The sequence below is a fragment of the Otolemur garnettii genome, unplaced genomic scaffold (assembly GCF_000181295.1).
Source record: "Otolemur garnettii isolate 467f Iridium unplaced genomic scaffold, OtoGar3 scaffold00020, whole genome shotgun sequence".
Classification (NCBI taxonomy): domain Eukaryota; kingdom Metazoa; phylum Chordata; class Mammalia; order Primates; family Galagidae; genus Otolemur; species Otolemur garnettii.
Genome location: NW_003852415.1, coordinates 18,436,762 through 18,458,285, shown reverse-complemented (window position 1 = coordinate 18,458,285; position 21,524 = coordinate 18,436,762). Strand labels below are relative to the sequence as shown.

The window sequence follows — 21,524 nt, the reverse complement described above, 5'->3', positions numbered from 1 at the left end:
ACTAAAGTCCACAGAGAATAGGGGACTTGATTCCTAGAATAAAAATCCCAAAACACTAGCGGGGACAGGACCCTAAAGAAATCCTCTAGCCCCACTGATGTCCTGCAACCTGCTAGTCCCTGAGTATCCTCAAAATTAGCAAAGGACAGCTCTGCCCAGGAAAAGACAATCTGGCAACCTTGACTGATACACACACATGTACTCAAACAACACCATTATTTTCCTAGTTTCTCAGTGGTCCAGAGCCCTGCATTTGGAACCCACTGATAAAGCCAAGGTTCCTTCAGGGCCTGTATAGCCAGCTGATCTCCATTCCTCAGGCTGAGGACATAGTTCCCATTCATGCTGCAGAGGTAGCTTTTCCCTCCTCCTCTGTCCCTGAGAAGTACTGAGAGCAATGCCAGGGAAGATAAGATGAAGGGGGGAGGCTAAGCAGGGCCTCTGCTCAATTCTCTGGGTGGCCTCCTCCTCCCAGACTAGGGACAGGTGTGTTGTCCTGGAGGAGGGGTCACCACCTGCTACAGTATGGAGTTGGGTTCCTCACCCCAGTCCTGGGTCTCCTCACCTGGGCTTCACCCATGATCTGGGCCATCTTGTAAATACCTCCAGAAGTTCAAGTGCTTTGAGACACAAAAGAGAAATCTGTGCAGCAATTTTTAGAATCCCACTGAGCATATTATCATCCTCAAGTATTTACTGTCCTGCCATCTGTGTGCAGGACACAGATATGGAACTAAAAGACCTGATCCCTGCCTTTGGAAGTTCATAATCTAGGAAGACATGCTATTAAAGAGGTTTCAGCTTCTCTAAAATTGTTAGGAAAGGAAGTGGTTCAAGTGAAAAGGGGTGTGAGGAATAAAGGAGGAATCCCTGTGAGCTGGCATGGATGGAAGACTCCATGGAGGAGTTGGAGGACCCTTTACAAAGGGCAGAAGGAGCACAAAGGCAGCATCTCAGCCAGAAGGAAGCTCATAGGCAAAGACGTGAGGTTTCAGGCAGTGAAGTTCTGCATGTCAGGGGGACAGAAAAAGTGAAGCTATGCATTAGTGTAGAGCAGTGCTGGGCTGGGCTATGGAGGATAGGGCTTCCTTAAGGGGCTTTTAAATAGGAGTGGCACTTGAGGGGCACTTGAGGGCAATTTGAAGGCCATGGGGAGACATGCTGGCCTCCATCAGCAAGAACCATGTCACCAGCAGGGTCACTGGGGGAGACCAATATTAGAAAAGTTATTAGAGTTGTGATTTTCATCTTTTGCTCCAATTTGGGGGAAACATCCATATTTTAGACATCGCCGGGGTCACAAAACAGTTCAACTGTCTGGTTCTCAGAACAAACAGCTAGTTTGAAGTAATAGTCACATTTGTCTTCTGTTCTCTCAAACCCTATTATCTGGTAACAGCCACTCTGGAAAGCAGGAATCCATCTACTCCTGGGTTCTGCAAAGGACACTCTCCTGCCCCAGCCCTGTCCTACACTGTCCCACCTCCAAGCCTTTGTCTGGGCTTCCCTCCTCCCAGCCTGCCCTCCTCTCCTCCTTGCTGCCTACCCAATTCTGCTCATCTGCTCCTCATGTCAGGGACATGATCTGAGGCTCTCCCTATGACAGGTGGAAACTTCCAGGGGGTGAGAGGGACAGAATTTGTGGTAATCTGTCACCTCTTTCCTTCTCTCTGCTCTAGGCAGGGAGTACTGTAGAGTACGTCAGACTCTTGCCTGAGAAATGGGGCTCAAGGGAGGCCTGAGAGGATAGTGATGAGCCTGGGGTGTCCTCCCTCATACAATCACATCTCTCTCTGCTTCCTGCAAAGATCAATTCCTGGTGGGTTTCCATTTTTGATTTCTGGATTACCTGGGTTGAAATGCAGGTGCCCTGGGGCATTTTACACTTTTCACATTTGCTGCTTTTGTGGAGATCACTAAATAGGGACCCAGGCCCAGGGTAGGGAGGCACCAAGCGGCAGGAGACATAGGAAAGAGGGCCTTAGGCATGAATGTGCTGAGACTGCCTCACCCTAAGCAAACCATGTACGCCCAGCTCCTTGCACTCCCAGTTGCTTCTCAAAGGATGTACTAGGGTCTTGGGGGGCTAGGAGTGCATGCTTGAGCTGGTGATCTAACCCTCTGTTGTCCATGGGCTAGAGTCCCTGTTAGGGCATAGAAGGGTCTCCCAGCTGGGAGCATTAGCCCCTGAAGGCAAGGGAGCCCAGATCAGGAAGCACAGCTGGAGCTGCAGTATCAGATGCTGAATCCATCACTTCCCTGCTTCTGGTGGGTCCCACCCTGGAAGAGACCTCTGTCTTAGCCTAGAGTGGATGAGGGGCTCCTTTCAAGGGCTTCAGCAGGACCCCCTATGCTATAACAGGCCCAAGGCTTAGGAAACCTGAGTTTTACTTCTAGTTCCCAGGACACTGGGGAAGGCACTTCCTCTTTCTGTGTCTACGTTTCCTCACTGCTAAATTAGGGGACTGGATTAGGTCAGTGATAGCCACATTTTTCCAACAGTGGAATCCTTTTACAAATGAAAACTCAAGCAGATCTTTAGTATATCAAACATATGAAAATGCCACTGGTCTGCCTGCGTTGGTGAGACAATGCAGGCTGCTTACTAGGCCTCTCCCAACTCCTGAAAGCGAGTGGCTTGAGTGGATTCTAAGTGAACCAGGTGACTCAGCACAGATTCGACTGTCCCTGAAGTGCTGGCCCCGTGGCTCACCAGAGTCATCCTTGACGCTTTCTCCCTCACCTCACCTCCAATCAGAAAATCCTTCCCACCCTTGGAGACCCTCCTAAACCAAAAGGTCTTCTAAAATAAATCAAAAGTTTTAGCAACAAACCAATATTCATAAAGCAGTAGGATGTACTAGGTCCTGTTCTAAGCAGGCCTGAGCTAGTGTGTTAACTTAAAGCTGCCTATGGGCAGCTGCTTAACTGTGAACTTAACTGATTCTATGAAGTCAGATTCTATGAAGTCAGTCTCATTATTGCCCTCAGTTAACAGATGCCCTCAATTAACACTTGCCCAAAGTTATGCAGTTGGCAAATGGAGGGATCACAGCCAACAAATGATGACAACGATGGTAACAGTTAATACTGACTAGGGGTTTATCCTATAGGCCAACTCACGGATAAGTAAACTGAGGCACAGCAGGATTAAATAACTGGCCCAGTAAGGAACAAAGAAAGACAAGAGGAAGTGGGTCAGGCCAGGTCATCCCTGGGGAAAAAGGGAAGTTGGTAAGATCAGGGCACAGACCCCTTACCTCCCCTTCCTCCCTGAGAAACTACTTACTAGCTCCACCCTGCAATCTTGGGTGTGGCAGATACTTGACCCTGGGGGGAAAGGGCTTCCCCGGAATTCCCACAGGATGGTATTTGTCTTTGAAGAGGTCACTTCCCAGGCAAAGCAGCCAGCATCCAGAATCTCCCAGCTGGGGTGGGAGAAAGTGGGTGACCTTCAGATGCAGATGAGCTTCAGGACTCCCTTCAACTTCCTCCCAGCTGAGTGGGTGCCAGTCACCTCAGGCTGCCTCTCAATTCCCAATCCCCGACTGCACAAGATAGGTCCAGCTCTCCTGTTTTATAGAGCAGACAACCAAGTGCCTGGGAGATGAGGTCACATAGCTAGGCCAGGTCCGGCCAGGGTGTCCATCAACCAAGCACTCCCAGGACTTTTAAACCAAAAGACTGGGAATGGCTGCCCTAAATGTGCTCATCAACCCTCGCACCCTGAAAGGTTCTGGTTAGGCTTTCCCAGGAATCTGCCTTCACCCTGGAGCCTCCTCAATGCTTCTTCCCTGGACGCCCTTTGAGGCTGGGAGGATCTTCTCTGCTGAAGATCCCCTCAGGCCTGGCTCCCAAAACAGCAGAAATATTTAGAGGGATGGGGCGCGGTGAGGGATTACCCGGACGGTGAGGGGAAGGCTAGGGACCTCTCTCCAAAAACGGTTTCCAACCTATTTGGCTTCCACGCTGCGCCTTATCTCTCCAGACCTTAAGCAGCCCGTGCACCCTGGACCCTCCCCAAGCACCAGGCTCGCCAAAGGCCTGTCCAAAGGTCGCCATACCCGGCCGAGCCAGAGGGGCGGGGGAAGGGATCCCGTGGGCCCTCCGTCCTAGCAGGTGGGTCAACTGTTGGTCTGCGGGCGCCGGAAGTTGCAGGGACCAGGGTCTCCCACCCCACTCCCTGAAGGGCCCCAGAGCCCGAGGGCGCGCGGGGGACTCAGGAAGAGCGGCTAGTGCAACAGGCCAGTGGGGTTGGGACTACACGTGTTTGCATCCAAAGTTCAGGCGGGACAGGAGCCTGGTAAGGGGGCTGCGTTCACGCGAGCAGCCCGGCCTCTGACAGGTAGAGACGCAATCTCTCGCAACCCGTCCGCCCAGCCGCCAAAGCGTGCTCTAGTTTTCCGAAGAGGAATGTCTGGCTTTAAAAGTTAAGCCAGGTGGTCGGGTCCTGCAGAGTCACCAGAGTCGCCCCTTTCCTCACAGAACCCGGGTCCGGCCTTGGCCGACGTCGTGGGGAAAGGGTGGTCAGTCTCAGCCAACACACCCGAGGTACCACGGCCAGAGATGTCCCTCCCGGAGCTCCGAGGACTCTCGAGCACCAGTAAGTGGAGGGGGGTGAGCTGGACGCGGGCTGAGCAGGCAGGATCCTAGGAAGGGAGGGGGCGACCGCCCCAACTTACCCCGCGGGGTCCCCGCGCGCGAGCGCCCCGGCCCGTCGGATCATGCCGCCGGCAGCTCCGGAAAGGCGCAGGGAGGGTCTCAGGCTCCGCGCCGCGCGAAACGCGACGTCCCGGGCGCCCGCATGCCCCAGGCGCTGGCCCTCGGGAAGGGCCGGGGCGGGCGCCGCCGCCACCCCGCGCCGAGTGGGGAAGCCACCGCCGCCGCCGCCGCGCTCTGGGGCTCTCGCTCCCTTCAACTTCCTGTATCGGAGCGAGCGGGACTTTCAGGAAGAGGCTGGCCTTGGTGGTCAAGGGTTTTTTTTGTCAAAAGTCATTCGGCGGCGGCTCTCGGCGGCCCGGAGCCCCTCTGGGCACACTGAAATCCTGGCGACCGCGCCCCCAGGGCTGGGTCTGGCGGCGCCCAACCTCGGGTGCCGCCTCCGCGGGCTGGGGCTGGGGCTGGGGAGCGGGCGGCCCGCGGGGCTCCCGGGAGGGAAACTTAGAGAAAAGTCTCCAGTTTGGCGTGAGGTGCCGTGGGAAGGAAGGCTCCCTCAGCTCCTGCATGCAGCGACCGCTGGCCGGCAGGTGGGGAGGCCCAGAGCTTACGAGAAGCTCCTCGACAGGGAGCCACGGCCTGGTCTCCCCTCCCCCCCCCACCCCACCCACCCGCCACCCCCGCGGGAAGGAGCCTCGACGTCTTTCAAGGGCAACTCCAGACCTGAGGCAGGGTGCCGCCTCCACATTCCTAACAGGTTTCTATGCTGCCTCCTCTTGGATGCCTCCTCTGATGATGCGCTCACTACCTACCAAGGCCAACCTTATCCATCAAACCTTATCGGGGCAAAGGGAAAAGGCCAGCCAGCTCAAACAAAGGCAACATCCACAGCAGCCCAAGAGAGACTGGAAGGCCTCTCTTCTAAGCGTCCAGGCACTCCAAAAATGCCCAGTCCATCCCCTAGAGCATTTCACAGAGTGACTGAGCAGGACTGGATTCTGCCAGGGCACCTCAGTCTAATGTAGGATTTCTTTACCAGGCCACTATTGACATTTGGGGCCACATCATGGTTTGTTATTGGGTCTGTGTTCTGCACCGTGGGGTGTCTAACGGCAGCCATGGCCTCTACCTTCTAGAACAACCAAAAATACCTCCAGACGTTGCCAGATGTCCTCAAGAGGCAAAATCCCCACCCAGGTCTAACACCTTCGTTTTATAGATAAGGAACTTGAGCCCTGTAGAGTTGTGGTAAACTTGTGTGAGGCCACATACTAAGGGGAGGCCAGACAGGACCATGCCCAGGGCTCTGTGAAAGCATCACTAGGCCTCTTCGCCCTCCTTGCCTCTGCCCTGCTGCTCTTTCCTCACACCCTCCTCCCCCATCTTTCCTAACATTTCTGCCAAATCAGCTGTCAGAAGTTAGAGAGGAAAAAGAAAGAATCCACCTGTGAGCACCGGTCAATGTGCAGCCTCCTGTGGGAATGTAAAATGGTGCAGCCACTTTGGGAAGCAGTCTGGCTTTTACCTCTAAAAGTTAGAACATTGAGCTACTATGTACATACTCCTAGGTACGTACCCAAGATGAATGAAAACATATGTCCATACAAAAACTTGTACATGAATGTTCATGGCAGTCTTATCCATAAACACCAAAGGCAGAAACAATACGATGTCCATCCGTTGATGAATGGATAAACACAATGTGGTATATCCATACAATGGAATATTATTGGTTCATAAACAGGAATGAAATATTGATACACGCTACAACATGGATGAACCTCAAAAACATTGTGCCAAGTCAAAGAAGCCAGTCACAAAGGAATACATTCCATTTGTATGAAATGTCTAGAATAGGCAAATCCATAGAGATAGGAAGTAAATTGGTGGTTGCCAGAGGCTATAAGGAGAAAAGAGAATGAGGAATAACTGCTACTGGTTGTAGGGGTTTTTTGGGGGGGGGTGTGTGTGATGAAAATGGTTTAAAATTGACTGTGGTGATGGTTGCACAACTTGTGGCTATACTGAAAACCATTGGACTCTATGCTTTAAGTCAGTGAATTATGTCTTGATAAAAGTTATTTTGTTTTTAAAGTGGGGGGGAAGTACAGCCTCCAGGAGGCCAGTATGACTGCTCCTGGCCACAGCATATCCCCCTCTGCCCAAATTCCTTCTTGTTTCCCTTGTGGTCAGAACCATGCCCCATTGATGATTCCTCTCCTCCAGAGTCCACATGGTCTGCTCCCTGGGTGGGGGTCATTTTCTCCAACACTCCCATCAGTGGGGCTGTAGCTCCCTTTGAAAACACAGGCTTTGAGGACAGATCAGTGTTCAAATCCTACCCCATGGCCTTTTAGCTGCATGGCCTTGGGCAAGACTCTTCCCAGAGCCTCAGCTTACTCTTCTGTGAAAGTGATGAGTACAAATGAGGTGGGTTGGTAAGAAGACACCCCCTTTAAGCAGTCATTATTATACCTTTGTTGTTCCTAAAACAAGCCTGCAGGCAACTCCCAGGCCTCCCCAGGGAAGTGATCTATGCAACTGCTATATCTAGAAAACTCCTTTGGGCCCTTCTACGCTGATCTGGACTGTTAGCAACCCACTCTTCCATGCTCCCTTCCCCCCCCACCCAAAAGTTCCCTTCAGCTTCCTGGGAAGCTTGTGAGAAACACCGGACAAGCTTCTCAAGGTGTAGGTTCCCTGGGACCAGCCCTGAGGCTCCCCACACAGTCCCATGGAGGCCCCCCCAAGGCCTTCACTGCTCGCCTTCTTTGAGAAGCCAGAATTCCTCAGGTAGGCACTAGATGAGGCCCCACCAGGACCCTGTTGCTGATAAATGACCATAGAGGAGATGGCCAAGATTCAAGAATTCTGAACAGCCCCTTTTAGTTGCAGCCTCTGGTGCATCTGGCTAAGCTTACCCTTAGCTCTTGTCTTACATCCCCCTTACACTCCCAAGTCTCATGCCCCTCACTCTCCTCCCTAGTCAAGGATTTCAGGACTCCTGTTGGAAGGAAATATCTGCTATTGTTTGGACCTGAAAGCTCCTTCCCCTCTACTCTCATTTCTTTTGGTAACTGTATGCTTTTTTCCCTTTAAGGCACCACCTTTCCCCTCTTCCACATTGATCTGTTGGGTTCAGACAGACAATACTCCCCCTCCCCATTTTAGAGGACCACATGATTCTGTTCTGGCCAATCAGTGCTCTACATTTGCTAGTGACTGTAATTGGTTCTGGGATGAGCAAGCTGAGCCAATAAAAATCCTCCCTGGGACTTTTTGCTGTGTTGGGGAATGTTAGCAGTCTTTTTCCCCACCCAAAGTTGGGTTACGGTGGGAAAGTACAAACTTGGGGCAGGCAATAGCTACCTGAATCACCATGTGGCAAAACTCTACTCAAGAAGAAAGCCGAGATAGAGAAAAGCAGTGGGGCGAGGAACCTCTAACCTTGAAGCCACATGTGGCCTTCTGAATTCTTGTGTGTGGCCTTTTGATTAAATTGACATTTTACAGAACAAATCCTGGCAACAAAGGGATTTGTTCTATGAAGTTTGGATTTGGTTGAGGGGCCACATGTCATCCCAAGGCCACAGGTTCCCTGCGGTAGACTTCTGTTGGTATTGCCAAGAGACTGAAGCCCCTGCATGACTGCAGCCTCTCTCTCTGTCTTGCATTGCCCATAGGATCCCACAGGAAACACATGCACTGCTGATTAGGATAGTCTGCAGAGGATTTAATAGATGTGTAGATAGAGGTGTACAAGAGAGGGTGCTGTAAACCTCAGATCTGTTATCTTCCTCAACCCAAAGGATGAGGAGAGAGTGACCACCAGACCCAGAAGGAAAGAATCCTGTCCTGTAGAAAGACTACCGGGAGACAGAAGCAGGGACCTTCAGTCCAGGGACACAGCCAGCTCATGGAGACCCCAGGGAGGCGGCCATGAAAACAAACTACTTTGACTCTTCTCCCTCCCGGAAGTCCCCTGAGGTGCTCTCCCCAATGGCAAACCAGCAGGAAGCCAAAGGACGTGGGAATCCAAGGACAGCCTCCTTGGGTGTGGAGGAGGGCAGGGAGAGGTGCTGGGGATAGGCTGGGGGCAGGACTGTGAAATCAGGCAAACTGGGCTCCAATTCTTTTGGACTTCTGTCTGTGAACCTTGGACAAGTTATTCAAGGCACCAGACATGTGAGTGAAGTATCTTGGACCCTTCAGGCCAGCCCATCTGTTAGTTAAATGCCAATGTCACATGAGATAGAAGAATCACTAGATGAGCCCTGCCTGAATTCTTGACCAATAAATTCCTGAAATATAATAAAATGATGCAATTTGGGATCTTTTGTTTTGAAAAAGTAGTTAAGCAGGAAACAACACATCTTACGAGTTTTCCTTCTTTATCTGACCTCCAATAGGATCCACATCTCCATTCCCGGTTACTTTGGAGAAATCTTGAAAAAGAGAGAGAGGGAAGCTTTATTATTGCAAAATCAATTAGTGTCCTCAGGGTCAGATGGAAACAAAAATGTCTGTACGAGCTGGGTAGAGTTGGGATGAACTGGAAACTTCCAAATCTCAAGGGAAGGAGATTTAACGAAGGCAGGAAAAACGGGAGGCCAGAATCATTGGCAGCTGTCTTAGAACAGCTATGACAGGCAGACTCCCAAGTGCAAAACAGTCAGGAACTCCTCTTTAGCATCAGTCACTCAGGCCTGGTCTCTCTTTCCCAGGCTCTGAGAAAACGGGCAGCCTCTTCTTTCTTCCTACTGAAAACTATCCAGCAGAAATGAGGGCCTGGGCGCACAAGGCCTTACAATTTAAAAAATGCTAGAAATCTGGATTTTCTAAAAGGAAAATTTCAAATTTCTGAAGATTACTCTGGCTAAAGAAGCACTCTGGAGGGCCTGGTCACCTGTGGCATCTGGTTTGGCATCTTCTCTGGGACTCCAAGTGGCAGGAAAGTGAGTGTGACAAAAGTGTGGTTTGACCATCCCCAGGGGTGGTCAGGGATTACCCTGGTTTTGGAAGGGATGAGGCCTGAGCAGACACACTCAGGATCTCTTCATAGGGCCACACAGGCTTTCTTTAATGTAGCTCTCTCCCCTCATCGTCACCCCTCTGAAGCTCCCAGCCTTCTCCCCTGCCCACTCTACTGATAGACCATCTTGCACCCCTCAAGTTTGCCTGCCCTAGTCACAACTATATAGAGACTGACTAGCATCCTACTGTCTCAGGAGGGGTAATCTGATTGGCCTATCTTGGGTTGTGATGTGTGGGCAATCTCAGAAAGGGTGCTAAAGAACTAGGGAAACACCTCAGAAAGCCTTGCAAGTAGCCCATACTTGTATTATTGGGGCAGCTTCTTGTCTGATGTCTCTGTGTCCCACTCCCCTTTGGCCAGCCCTACCCATCATTGGGGCAGAAACTGGAGGCTTCTAAGATCTTTCTCAGGGAATCCATCTCCCGCCCAGACAGCCAGCTGCATTTGCTCATCTGACTCCAAGGTCTGTTCCTGAATGCTCCCAACTGAAGTGCCCTATTAACCTGCACTTGTTACATATTTCTAGACACTGAAATTACCCTTAGCATAGTTGCAAGCTCCTTGGAAGCACAGAATACATCTTCTTCTTAATATTTTCTCTTCCCTCCCCCATCAATATCCAGTAAAGGACTCTGCAAACAGTGGGGGCTTAATAAACTATTATTGCTAAATAAAAATGACTTGAAACCAAAAGGCTTCCCCATTTCTGAGTTCTGTGCCATTTTGAGGATTGTCCCTGGATTATGCTATCAGAAGATGGACTAACATTAGGGCAGCAATGTCCTTAGTCCTATAGAGTCTGCAAAGTGACTGGCACCAGAGAGGCATTAGAAGGTTATGAAGTCCTGTCCTTGAGCAGCTTAGACACTAATGGGATGAGACATGCCACAAGAAGATGCTCTTGGGAGTGACCAAAACCCTGAATCTAAGTGAATTGAATACAAAGAAAATGGAGTATCTCATTTAATTTGAAGCCAGAGATAGAGTGGTATATTACTTATCTACTGCTGTGTAACAAAGTATCCCCAAATTTGTGCAAATATGTGCTTTAACAACACATATTTATTATTTCACTGTCTCTTTGAGTTGGGAGTACATGTTTGCTGCAGGGTCTCTCATATAGCTGCATTCAAGTTGTTGGCCAGGGATAAGGTCTCATCCAAGTACACAACTGAGGAAAGATCTGCTTCCAAACTCACGTGGTTGTTGGCAGGATTCAGTTGCTTGAGGGATGCTAGACTGAGCACCTCAGTTCCTTATTGGCTGTTGTTGGGTGGGGGCTTCCTTCAAAGCCTTACCATATGGAAATCTCCAACATGGCCACTTGCTTCAACAAAGCATGCAGGGTAAGAAGGCAATAGAAAGAATGTGCTTGCAAGGACACAAGTCCCAGTATTATACAACCCAATCATAAAAGTAACACCTCACCACTCTTGCCTTGTGCTATTAGTTGGAAGCAAATTGCAGGTGCTTCTCACACTCAAGAGAAGGAGATTTAGCAAAGGCATGAAAAACAGGAGGCCAGAATCATTGGCGGCTGTGTTAGAAGCTGCCTACGACAGGCAGACTCCATGTGCAGAACAGTCAGGAACTCATTATTAGCCTCAGTCACTCAGGTTTGGTCTCTCTACTCTGACTTCTTCAGTGTGGACCTTATCCGAAGGCTGGCTCTCCTATGGTCCCAAGATAGCTTTCAGTGACAATTAAGGAAATGCCCTCTGGTTCCATCCTGCAGGAAAGCGAAAAAGCTGCTCTCTTAAGCATGGAATAGGTGATATATAGATCTTGTATGGTATGATTGGTCAAGTTAAGTCACTTGCCTGCCCCAGTCACCAGGAGAATGTCATGCACTGATTGGCTTACATTAGTTAGGATCTACACTTGGTCCTGGGATTGGGGGTGACCTTTCTTCAGATCAGGTTGGGGAAAGTTGAAACTTTATCAAAATTAGTATTCTACTGGGAAGGAAGAGGAGGCACTAGGATAGAATACTACCCACACCAAATTCATATGGAAAGGACCCCCTCCCCCCCAAAAAAAACCAAGACCAGCATATATGAGGAAATTTTTGGAGTTGACAGATATGTTCATTATCTTGATGACAGTGATAGTTTCATGGGTGCGTGCATGTATCAAGACATCAGATTTTACACTTTAAATGTGTGCAATTATTATATGTCAGTTCAAAGAAGCTGTTTTTAAAAGCATGTCATAGCTTTAGCTATTGTGTTGTGAAAAAAACTCCAGTTTTCAAAAACTATTGTGTGATTCTGCAGCGAAGTCATCTGTGTCATTGTTATGCTCTGGGTACACTCATTTAGTGTAAACAAAAGTGTTCTCATTTACAGCATTCATGTCATCCTTCAATTGCAACCACAGGTTAGATACTGATACAAGAGTTTGGCAAACATCAGTCAAACCATTCTGTAAAAATCAACTGGCTGTGTGGAATTTATAGTAAAGAGTGCTGTATATTTTGTTATTTAAATATACAAGCCCATAAGTCATAGGTATAATTCAAATTGCTCTGATAATGTGGCTCATAAAGTTATTATTGAGCCATAATAACTTTATGAGCCATTAAGCTATTTCCGTTGCTTCCTCCCACCCAGTGGAGAACAATCAGGGAAATCAAAGGATTGGAAGAGGAAGAGGTAGCCCTTGAGTGGTGCTGGAAGGACTCAGACCTTAGCACTGGATAAAGGGAGGGAGTAGGCAGCAGGCTCAGGATGGCTTTCATTTTCTTGGTTATCAAATCCTCCCCTTGGCAGCACTTGAAGTGAGGGAATGAAAGAGACTGAAACAGTGACCTCTGGAAAACAAAGCCACATTCTTGACAAAAGGCCAGATATTAATCATTAACTGCTCATCATCTCTAAGTTGGCTCATCTACCAAAAGGCAAGCAGAGCTCCTGCTGTAAACCAGGCACTGCAGTCCTACTGTGCACCCAGGTTGGGGGAGGGCTTCAAAGGCAAGGAGACATGATTTCTGCCCCTCCCTCAGGAACTTGTATTCTAGAAGGCAATCTTTAACTGCAGCCAATTCATTCATGTATAGCTCAGTTGGAGGCTCAGGATAGCAAATAAATGTGGAAAGAAACTGAGTACACAGTATCCAGAGTAAGACCCCAACTCTCTCTAATTCTATGAAGCTGCAGAATAAAAGTCGGATGCTGGCAAATGTTGGTTTGTGAGGTTTTTCCATAACAAAAATGTTTTCCATAACCTGAAGGTGCAAGGTGAAGCAGTTAAGTGCTGATGTAGAAGTTGTAGCCAGTTATCCAGAAGATCTAGTTAAGATCTTTGATGAATGTGGCTACTCTAAACAATAGATTTTCATTGTACATGGATTAGCCTATGATGGAGGAAGAGGCCATCTATGACTTTCATAGGCAGAGAGAAGTCAATGCCTGCCTTCAAAGTTCCAAAGGGTAGGCTGACTCTGATTAGAAGCTGATGAAGCTGTTGACCTTAAATTGAAGCCAATGGTCATTTACCGTACCAGGCTGTTAAGAATTACGCTAAATCAACTCTGCCTGTGCTCTATAAATGGAACAACAAAGCACATCTGTTTACCATGGTTTACCAAATATTTAAGCCCATGTTGAGACCTACTGCTCAGAAAGAAAGATTCCTCTCAAAATAGTACTGCTCATTGACATTGCACCTGGTTACCTGAAGAGCTTTGACGGAGATGTACAATGAGATCAATGCTCTTTGTGTGCCTATTAATACCACACTCATTCTATACGCCATGGGTCAAAGAGTAATTTCAACTTTAAGGTCTTATTATTTAAGAAGTACATTTCATCAGGCTATAGCTGCCATAGACAGTGACCCCTGGGATGGATCTGGACAAAAACAGTTGACAACCTTTTGGAAAGGATTCGTCATTGTAGCTGTCATAAAGCTCACTCACAATTCATGGAAGGAGTTCAAAATATCACCATTAATAGCAGTTTGGAAGAATTTGATTCCAACCCTCATGGATGACTTTAGGGGTTCAAAATTTCAGTGGAGGGAAGTAACTGCTGACGAGGTACAAATAGCAAGAGAACTAGAATTAGAAGTGGAGCTTGAAGAGGTGACTGAATTATTGCTGCATCTCATAATAAAGCTCAAATGAATGAGGGATTACTTCCTATGGGTGAGCAAAGAAAGTAGTTTTTCTTGAGAGAGAGTCTACTGCTGGTGAAGATGTTATGAACACAGCTGAAATGACGACAAATAATTGTAAATACTACCTAAACTTAGTTGATAAACAGCAGTAGGGTTTGAGAGGGTTAACTCTAAGTTTGAAATAAGTTCTGTGAACAAAACGCTATCAAACATCCTCACATGCTACAGGGAAATCTTTCATGAAAAGAAGAGTCAATGCCAGCAAACTTCATTTTAGGAAATTTATTTTAAGAAATTGCCATAGCCACCCCAGCTTTCAGCAGCCACCATCCTGACCAGTCAGCAGCCATCGACATCGAGGCAAGACCCTCCACTAGCAAAGAGATTGAGACTGGCTAAAGGCTCAAATGTTCATTAACACTTTTTAGCAATACAGTGTCTTTAAAAATTAGCCTATATACTTTTTTTTTAGACATAATGCTATTGTACACTTAATAGACTACAGGATAGTGTAGGGTGTCCAGATTTTAACATCGGTAAGGCGGGACAACATGGCTGGGGGGCGGGGCAGGGGACAGGGCAGGGCAGGGCCTGACAACAATGCAAACTTTGATAAGCAGTTCTCGATAATCACTTCTCAGCAATTATTTGTTATTATCACAGTTTAACATTATAAAATTAACACGAATAATATAAAACTCACATTCTGGCAAAATAGCCACATGGCAGCCAAAAACTGTATATTCCCTTCTTGTTCTCCTGCCCATTCGTGTATTCTTTCCACAAATCGAGACTTTTTTAAAACGCCGTGGGACACGGGGCAAATTGTTGAAAAGCAGGACTGTCCCACCAAAAGCGGGACGTCTGGTCACCCTAGGATAGTGTTAACATAACTTTTAATTGCACTGGGAAACCAGGAAATTTGTGTGACTCCCTTTACTGTAGGGGTCCGAACCTGCGATGAGCCCACAGTATCTCCAAAGTATGCCTGACCTGCCTGAGAAGGCTTCACAGCCTTCCACAGAGAGGTGCTACAATCAGCAATCCTCACTTGTGACTGCATCTTAAACTTCTTTGTACAGTGTGCCTAGCAAAAAAGATGTTCCATAAGTACTTGAGGGTAAGGATGTGATTTATTTCTATCTCACTTCTCCCTTTTGGGAGTATTTACTTCCTCTGAAAATCACATGTGGTGTCCTCAAGACATATATCATGTGAGAAAAACCAGCGTGGTTCATTTGAAATCTCAGGGAGGCAATAAGCCGACCCGTTTGTGAAATCTGATCCCACATGGGGCTTCTCAGCTGCAGTCTCAGCCTGTCTTCTGATGTCATCCCAGGTGAGAGCCTGCAGGCAGGTGCACATCCAATAGGAGGATCCTAGGACTTCAGGCAAGAACATCCCCAAACTGGGACTCATTTTCCTTTTTTTTTTTTTCTTTTTTTGAGATAGACTGTCACTTGGTTGCCCTTGGTAGAGTGCTGAGGAATCATAGCTCATAGCAACCTCTTGGGCTCAAGTGATCCTCTTGCCTCAGCCTCCTGAGTACAGGACTACAGGTGCTCACCACGGTGCCTGGCTATGTTTTTAGAGATGGGGTCTTGCTCCAGCTGGTCTTGAGCTGAGCTCAGGGACTCCACCTGCCTTGGCCTCCCAGAGTGCTAGGATTACAGGCATGATTTTCATAGAGTTGCTGAGGGTGGCTAGGTCCTGGGGGGCAGGCGGGAGTTCTTGCTGCCTTAGAACCACATAGTCCAGGTTCCTGCCTCAGCCTCACTTTTCTTGGCAGTGTGACCTTGGGTAAGTTTCTTAGCCTCTCTAGGCTTGAGTGTCCTCTTCCGGAAGATGGGTGGATGGGTAGAGTTAAAAGGAAAGTGGTCAACAATGTTTGTTGCATAGTATGTTCACAACAAATGTCAGTTTCCTTTTATTGATTTATTCTTTCCTTCACTGATTTTTATAAGAGTAGAACGGATGTCTAGCTCTGTGGGCTCTTCAGTGTCTTCTACCTGGGGTCCTGTATCAACAGCAATGCCAAGAGGTATGTGTGTGTGGGGGGGGGAATTTTGGGGAATTTAGCTGTTCTTAATTAACACAGCCATGGATAAGGTGATATCAAGGACCAGATGGGAAGATGTGATGTCCTTGCCTCCCAAGGGTCTTGTTCACAGAAGCCTCAGATACTGGCAATGCAGGGTGTAGTCCTCCCAGAGACCTTTGGCCTACAGCAGGGCAGGCTATATAGTTTTTAGGACCCAGTGCAAAATGAAAACTATTAACTCCCTGCTCAAAATGTAATATAGATTTCAAGACAACAACAGCAGAGCATCAAGCCTAACATGGGACCCTTCTAAGCACAGGACCCCTCTAAGCACAGACTCTGTGCAGTGACACTGATCACATGTCCCAAAAGCCACCCCCAGGCCAGGGTGACCAACCAATAAGAAGTTCAATCCAGTTTGAACTCCTTTGCCCATTCAGCCTCTGTAGCCCTGATTGGCTGTATGGACCCTTTCAACCTCTGGAACCTCCCTCCAGCTCCCTGGCCCAGAAAGCCCGAGTCAGACCCTGCTTACAGACAAATGGGCCCCACAGGGGATCCTCTGGGTCTTGCCCGTGGGAGGCAGCCTAATTGTGTGCCCAGAAGTGCTGCCCATTTTTGGACTCTGTTGGCCAGTCCAGCTGGCCCTCTCTGCCATGCACAGAGCCTCTACCAGAGGCCTAGAAGGGAGTGTGGCAAGAACTCTCAGCCTGCTTTGTTCCCCAGACTGTTGTCTCACACATTCCCTCCCTTCCAGGCCAGAAATCCCAGCTGCCTCCTCTCTGTCTCCAAGCCTCAGGGCTTTGCCCAAGAAACCTTCACCCCAGCCTCTAGGCTCTGGTTCTTAAAGTATTCACCAAGCTAAGAATACTTACCACTCCCAAGCCTAGTGTTCAAACTTGCAAAACATCTAGAATATGCCTTCCTTTGCCCTGGTGAGATAAAGCTCCTGGAGAGAAGGCAGAGAAGATATAGGACTGAAACCTTTGGACCAAGGGGTTCATCTTTGCTGCTTGGTGTCTGTGCTTTGCCTGCAATGATGGCAGCCATGCCTGGGTGTGCACTAAGTTGGAGGCACCAGGCCAGGCAATAGGTATATATTACCTCATCATGGGCTCAGCACTCCTGTACAGGATGCTTACCTATTTTTGCAGAGGACAGGACAGGGTCTCTGAGAGGCTGCATCCATAGACAACATCCCATAGACTTCCCAGATTCCTCACATTCCAAACTGAACTCATCGTTGCCTGAGCCCAAACCACTTCCTCACCTGGGCATCCCTGACCCAGAGTGGGAAGGCTTCCTTTCTTCTTTCTTATCTCTACAACCAGGTCCCAAATCCTCTGGGTAACAACACCTAAACATGAGCCAACAAGTCATTTGGCAAACACTGAGCCAATCTTTCCTCTCTGCAAATGGCCTCATGCCTTTCCTGGGCTTTGGACTCCTGTTATTTCAGTCTTGTCACTATTCCCCATAGCAGCCATTCTCACACTGAACAGAGTGACCATTGAGGAATCAGAATCCTACACATTATTCTTAGTGAAGCATCACAGAAATGAAGAAGCATGAATCCTATGTATTCAACTTTGATATGAGGACAATAAATGACAATTAATGACATGGTGGGGCATGGGAGAAGGGGATAGCAGACAGAGAGAGAAGGAGGGATGAAGGGAGGGAAAGGAAAAGAAAAAAAAATAGTGACTAATTCTCATATGAATTGGATTTAATTTTGACCAAAGTGTATTACTTGAACATTAATTTTTAATTCAGCTTGTTAATATGTTGTTTAGGATATTGCATCCCCATTTATAAATGAAATATGTTCGTAATTTCCCTTTATAATAATAGATTCTTTCCAATTTTAACATCAGCTGTATCCAGATGAAGTAGAATGATTTTGAAGTATTTCTTCTTTTTCTATCATCTATAAGATTTGGCATGATCTTTTTTTTAAATTATCTTTTATTTTTACTTATAAATATTAGTTGTCTATTTTGGGGGACTTTAGCAAAAAAATAAGAAGTTAAACTGATGACTCCATACTGAACCTCAGAGTCAAAGCATTCTATGAGAGACATACTCTTATTTGACAATGTGAATGTTACTTTTTTTTTGCATTATTATTATTATTGCTCAATATTTCATTGCAGCAATTGTCTTATTTCTTTTCTGAGTGTATGTATCTTTGTTCGTTCTTTATGAGGTTTTTGTTTCTAGTCCTTATCTTAAACATGATTATTGTTATTAAATTTTAAGCCTTTTTAATTTTGTGAAGGCAAAAAGTGGAAACCAATGTATATGTATAGAGAAAATTTAAAAAAACATTACAAATGAATAATTGCCGAATAATAATAATATAAGCAAGCTTACCAACAAAAGGTAATAAAAAAACAGAGGCAGGTGATCCATCCTGGCCTGGTGGCATCTAGGAAGGCCTTGAAAGAAGCACGGGCCCACCTCTACAGGACAAGGGGTGGGGAAGGTGTTTCAAGAAGAGGGAATTAGCATGAGGACAGACACAGAGTCGTGCATGTTAAAGAGTGAGCATTCACAGGAGGTGATGTTGGAAATTTGACACAGGTCATGGAGGGCCCATCCAGGTGATTGGGAATCACTGGATGTTTCTGAGCAGGAGAGGGACAAATCAGCAGCCTGCTTTTGAAGATCCCTAGCTCCCTGAAGGCAGGGAGACAAGCTAAGAACTTATGACATTGGTTAGGTAATAGCCAACAGCGGGGCAGTGATGGCTGGAGCAGAAAGGGAGTTAGAGCTCACAAAAAAGATTGCAAGGGAAGAAATGGGAAGATCGATAATTGTGTCCAGCACTGGGGGTAGTGGGAGGAGATCACACTTGGCCGCCAAAGACTGGGGACAATGATACTACTGAGATACAGTGTAGAGCAGGAGTAAATTTGGGGGTGAAAGGATGCATTTTTTTCCCCTTATCATTTTACCATGAAAATTTTCAAACATATAGAAAAGTTGAATAAATTGTACAACAAGCACCCATATACCCACAACCTACATTCCACCATTAAGTTTACTAAATTTGCTTTATCACACTTATCTCCATTATCCATCCACCTTGTTCTGATTCATTTCAAAGTTAGTTGCACGCACCAGTGTACTTTACCCATAAATTCATTAGCTTGCATGTTGTTACCTAAAGCACAAAATTTGTTGGGTTTTGTCCCCCCCCCCCTTTTTTTTAACCAATTGTCTTATTCTTTCTTTCTTTAGAATTTATTCTTTTTCACTCCATTACCCCGTTGAAGAACATTTGAGTTGCTTTAAGAATTTTGGCTATTTTGAATAAGCTGTTGTGAACATTTGTCCATTTTAAAAAGAAATAATTAGGTTTGCCCAAGCCTACTTTTGATCATGTTGACTTTGAGAGTCTTGGGAGGCATCTAGCTGAAGAGATCAGGAGGGAATTGGACATGCAGGTGGGTGGCTCTGAGAGACACAGAACCTTGGGGCTGAGAGTATTAGTCTGGGGGACATAGCAGAGGGGCTGGCCCTTGCTGCACCAGGGAGGACTCTGAGACAGGTGGGCTCAGCTGCATTGATGTTTTCAAACCTTATTTTCACATTAGAACCACTTGAGGGGCTTTTAACACTTCTGATGCCCAAGCCAGTGGAATCATCTCTGGGGCGGGCCCTGGTCATCCGTATGTTTTAAAGCTCTGGAACTGACTTCAGGCAACAGCCAGCCAGGATTCAGAATCTTGGGGCAGAAGAAAGAGGCCACGGGATGGAATACAGGGAAGCAGGTGAAGAGAAGCCAGGAGAAGAGATGGAGGAATAAAGAAGTGCAGGAGAACTAGAGAGGAGAGTTTGTTTATCAGGAAAGACAATGTCTACTGCATTAAAATCCATAAGACAGCTGAGAACAAGAACCCAGGGTTGTCATAGTCTGACAACACATCTAAGGCAGAGACCTCAGTAACAGTGAGTGTAGACCAAGTCTCACTGCTCAAGGTGGACCAGCTGCGTTGGCCTCACCCAGGACCTTGCTAGAACTCCAGCTTGTTGGGCCTCAACCCATTCCTGCCTAACCAGAATCTGCTTTTTAATAAGATGTCCAAGTGGTTTGTGTGCATATTAAGGTTTGTGATGCTGCCTATGGGAGCTGGGACTCCTGAAACTTCTGTAGAATGAAGGAATTAACCCAAACCTCTGCCCTTTGACTTCAATTTCCCATGACACAAGAGCTGATGACACAAACCTTCCTCCAGATGAGCAGGACCAATGATGTAATTTACAGAGTCCAGAGCAAAATGAAAATGTAGGGCCCCTTTTTACAACTCCCATAAAGGCCAGACATGGTAGCTCATGTAATCCTAGCACTCTGGGAGGGCCGGGTGGACAGACTCCTTGAGCTCAGGAGTTTAACACCAGCCTGAGCAAGAGCAAGACCCTGTCTCTACTAAAAATAGAAAAATACTAGCTGGGCATAGTGGTGGGCACCTGTTGTCTCAGCTACTTGGGAGGCTGAGGCAAGAGGATCACTTGAGCCCAGGAGTTTGAGGTTGCTATGAGCTATGACTCCACAGGCAACCCAGGGCAACAGAATGAGACTCTGTCTTTAAAAAAAAAAAAAAAAAGCCTTTAAGAATTTAATGATGGTGACAACCAAGCCAGGCCCTTCTGATGTGGGGCTGTGTGTGACTACACAGGTCCCACACACATGAAGCTCGTGAGGTAAAATTGGGTCATTCTAGACTCATCCATGCTAGCCAATATAAATTAGAAGAGTTATGGCCAAGCATGGTGGCTCACACCTATAATCCTAGCACTTTGGGAGGCTGAGGCAGGAGGATCACTAGAAGTTAGAAGATTGAGACCAGCCTGAGGAAGAGCAAGACTCCATTTCTACTAAAAATAGAAAAAGTAGCCAGGCACAGTGGTGGGCACCTGTACTCCCAGCTACTTGGGAGACGGAGGCAGGAGGATTGCCTGAGTCCAGGAGGTTGAGGTTGCAGTGAGCTACAATGAAACTATTGCACTCTAGACCGGGTAAAAGAGCAAGACTCTATCCTGTCTAAAAACAAAAAAAAATTATGAGAGTTCTGCTTTGTTTTATTTTACTAACCACTATAATTAAAAAGCTCCAACTCCTCATCCTTTTTGAATTTATTTTTTCTCAATATGCAAATAGAGATGGTTTCAAATGGCAGTTATTCCTTGTGAATATAATTCTTTCAAAAATACAAATATGCATGTGGTTATTAAAACGTGAATGAAACTCTATGTATTATATAGGGAAAGACAACTTGTGCTCATTTATTTTATTGACAGTGAACAGATTTTGAAATATTGCATTACAATACTGACTGCTAGATTTCTCATAAAGGTTTAGTTTATATGTACTCTAGAGTTTTTCTTCACAATAAAAATAAGCCCATGCCAGTGTTTAGTAACCAATAATATCAATTCATTCAAATTTAATGATACTTTTATTAAACTAAGAATCTCATGTCACAGAGCATTCACAGTGCAGGAGGTCACAGTTATTGAAAAAATAAATAGCAGGATAAATATATTATTTACAACTTTTCAATCAATGTTCCTATTCTCGAGAATGAACAAAGATGGTGTGTTCAGCCCAGCATGCCAGAAATGTCTTGTGGGGGACTCGAGCTATGTGTGAACAGCCCCAGCAGC

The 21,524-nt window shown here is 46.8% G+C and overlaps 1 protein-coding gene and 1 long non-coding RNA gene across 3 annotated transcripts in view; one reads left to right on the top strand and one right to left on the bottom strand.

Moving 5' to 3' along the window:
• LOC105886711 (ras and Rab interactor 3-like) overlaps window positions 1-5,099 on the bottom strand; it is a 50,946-nt gene extending 45,847 nt beyond the window's left edge. Inside the window, exon 1 of the mRNA XM_023511545.1 lies at window positions 4,683-5,099. Within this exon, the coding sequence (XP_023367313.1) occupies window positions 4,683-4,726 (44 nt within the window). The 5' untranslated portion in view covers window positions 4,727-5,099. The remainder of the gene's footprint in view (window positions 1-4,682) is intronic.
• On the top strand, window positions 4,096-9,369 carry LOC105886724. Of its 2 annotated transcripts, none has more exons than XR_001161152.2 (3): window positions 4,096-4,119; window positions 4,486-4,603; window positions 8,466-9,369. It is a non-coding gene; the product is annotated as an uncharacterized LOC105886724 (long non-coding RNA). The 2 variants fall into 2 exon arrangements; XR_002772517.1 differs by lacking the exon at window positions 4,096-4,119 and adding an exon at window positions 4,132-4,345.
• Window positions 9,370-21,524: the final 12,155 nt, after the last annotated feature.